The sequence below is a fragment of the Primulina eburnea genome, chromosome 3 (assembly GCF_022965805.1).
Source record: "Primulina eburnea isolate SZY01 chromosome 3, ASM2296580v1, whole genome shotgun sequence".
NCBI classification, from domain to species: domain Eukaryota; kingdom Viridiplantae; phylum Streptophyta; class Magnoliopsida; order Lamiales; family Gesneriaceae; genus Primulina; species Primulina eburnea.
This window is the reverse complement of record NC_133103.1, coordinates 50,476,857-50,479,571: the sequence shown is the minus strand read 5'-3', so window position 1 is coordinate 50,479,571 and position 2,715 is coordinate 50,476,857. Positions and strand designations below refer to the sequence as shown.

General features: G+C 48.6%; 1 protein-coding gene across 1 annotated transcript; it reads right to left on the bottom strand.

Moving 5' to 3' along the window:
• Positions 1-468: 468 nt before the first annotated feature.
• Positions 469-2,339, bottom strand: LOC140827445 (uncharacterized). Its single transcript, XM_073190116.1, has 2 exons — positions 1,711-2,339; positions 469-1,654 (listed from the first exon to the last, which is right to left on the bottom strand). Exons 1-2 carry the CDS (start codon positions 2,337-2,339, stop codon positions 469-471), a joined length of 1,815 nt encoding a protein of 604 aa, XP_073046217.1.
• Between the last annotated feature and the right edge of the window lie 376 nt (positions 2,340-2,715).

Below are 2,715 nucleotides of genomic sequence, written 5' to 3'. Positions count from 1 at the left end.
TTTGGATCTGCTCTGAGATTGTGGAGCGCATACTCCTGGGGTATTCCTGGCAATGCTTCATCCTTCCAGGCAAATACATCTGCATTATTTCTCAGAAAGGCTGTTAGGGCTTCTTCCAAATTAGTTGGTAAACCTGCTCCAATCTTGACCTTGCTCTCGGACTTTCCTGGTATTACTTCTATACATTTCAGTACTTCTGCGGCTTTAAGTCTCTCGTCTCTTCCTGATTCGTTTTCAACAATATGAATCTCGTTGTTCCCTGGATGATGCTCCAACTTCTGCTTACTTCTGGGTGATGAGTCTTTTGGGGCAGCTTGCCTCTTTCGGTGACTTGCTGTCCCCTGCAAAGTGATGGCATGACATTCCCTCGCCAATCGACTATCACCGGTGGCCTCCCCTATTCCTCCGGGCGTGGGGAACTTAAGTTTCATGTGATACGTAGAGCCTATCGCCTGAAACAAATTTAAGCTAGGACTGCCCCAAAATAATGTTGTATGCTGACGGAGACTTCACTACGAGAAACTTCACCATCTTAGTGGTCCTTAGCGGGTAAGATCCCAAGGAAAGGGGAAGCACAACCTCTCCTAATGCCTCAACTACCTCCCCCGCAAATCCCACCAGAGGGGTGTTTACTGGGGCTATTTGGGCATTGCCGATTCCTAGTTTTACAAAAGCGCTATAAAAAATGATATCTGCAGAACTTCCTGAATCCACTAGTAACTTTCTCACCCAGAAATTGGAGATGGTGGCGGAGATGACTAGGGCGTCATTGTGTTCCCCACGAGGGAACTCCAAGTCACTGTCACCGAACACCATACCTTCCTTCGACTGGACTATCTCGAGTACGGCGTGTGATTTGGTACTAGTTGTAGATGGAAGTTCTTGCAGTGCTGCGCGAATCAAAGTTTTTCTCGCCCTATTCGAATCGCCACACGCCGGGCCTCCAGAAATTACTGCGATGATTCCTCCAGTAGGGAGGTTCTCCTCTATCCTTTCGGGCCGTTTCCCTTGGTCATTGTTTCCTCTCAGAGGGCTGGACTTGCGCTGGAATTCCGGGCGCTTACTGCTCTGCTGATTTCGTGACTTATCCACGAAACCGCCCAAGTATCCTCGCTTGATGAGTTTCTCTATTTCTGCTCGCAGGACAAAACAATCTTCTGTGGTATGACCTTTGTCCTTGTGGAAACGACAATACTTGTCAGACTGCTGTCTTTTCGCGTTCTCTTTCATAGGGCGAGGGGGCTGCAAAAGACCTTGCTTTTCGGCTACCACTAGTATGTCTGTCAAGCGTGAGTTCAGCGGGATGTGCTGGAGATGAGGACTCTGAGTTACCTGCCTTTCTTCCTTCTTGACCCCGAATTTCTCATCTTCTCTCTTTCTTTTTACAAGATAACGAGGTTCTACTGCTTCTTCGATGCGTATGTACTTTTCTGCTCTTTCAAGTAATTCTTCCAAAGTGTTAGGGGGTTTTCCCGCTATTGACTCTTTGAATCTCCGGTGACGAAGGTTTTGCTGCATGATTCCTGCCAGTAAATCGTGATTGACGTACGGGACCTCATGAACGGCCTGAGTGAATCGCTGTACGAACTCTCTCAGGCTCTCTCCCTCTCTCTGGACTATGGTGAACAAATAAGACGCTGTCTTGGGATACTTCCTATTAATGGAGAATTGTTGAAGAAAACGTCTGGTGAGTTCATCCAGGTTGCCTACTGTCCCTGGGGGTAGCTTGTTGAACCAAGTAAGGCCTGTCCTGATAGGGTAGTTCGAAAGATTTTACAGTAAGCAGCGTCGCTGATGTCATAAAGGTCTGCCTTTGCATAAAATTTGTCGAGGTGATCTTGTGGATCCCCTTCTCCTTTATACTCAGGTAGGTTTGCTATCTTTAATCCAACCGGCAGCATTTCCGCTAGCACAGCTGTGGTGAAAGGGCTCCGTCGTGCAGGTGAAAATGCCATTGCAACCTCTTCTCCTCTCTTGGCGCGGAGTTTTTGACAGGATGGAGGTGCCTGGCTATGAGCTTCGTCATCTTGGAGTGCAGTCCCCTTCTTTAGGTTTGTCGGTGGCACGTTGTTGGTCCCGACTACCTCTCTCTCTGGTAAGACTCTCTCTGAATGATGCGAATGGGCTCCTTCGCCGTGTGCTCCCCTGTTCTCGCTGTGCTGCTGCCGAGCTGCGAGGTACCGCTCCACGGCTTCGGCTGCAGCCCTAGAAGCTGCTTCCTCCATCAATGCCTTCAGAACCTCTGACGTGATCAGGAACTCCTCCTGCTGCGGTCGAGCTGGAGGAGGGCGTCCATGCTCTTCCTGGGCATCATGGGTCGTACGCGATCGTGTTTGCATTCTCAGTGATCAGGTGGCAGGTTCCCACAGACGGCGCCAAACTGATGCAGTACAAAATTCAGGTGTTCAGTCTATCCGGGTGGACCCGTTGTTATGAGATAACAACCCGCACTCCTGTGTCCGCAGCAATAAATATTTGGGTCGCCACCTGTGTCACGAAACGAGATTAGAGGTATCGCGAGATACCCAACAAAATCCTCCACTCTCAAATTAGCAAACACCCCAAAATATGTACTCTCAAAAGTTAGATACTTATGCAGCATATGATGAGATCAAAGAAAAATCCCCCAAAATATGGTGAGATAGCTCATATTTATAGGCTCCCTTGATGAACCATGGGCTTTCTATTGGGCCTAACCCTTAATCAAATGCCCAA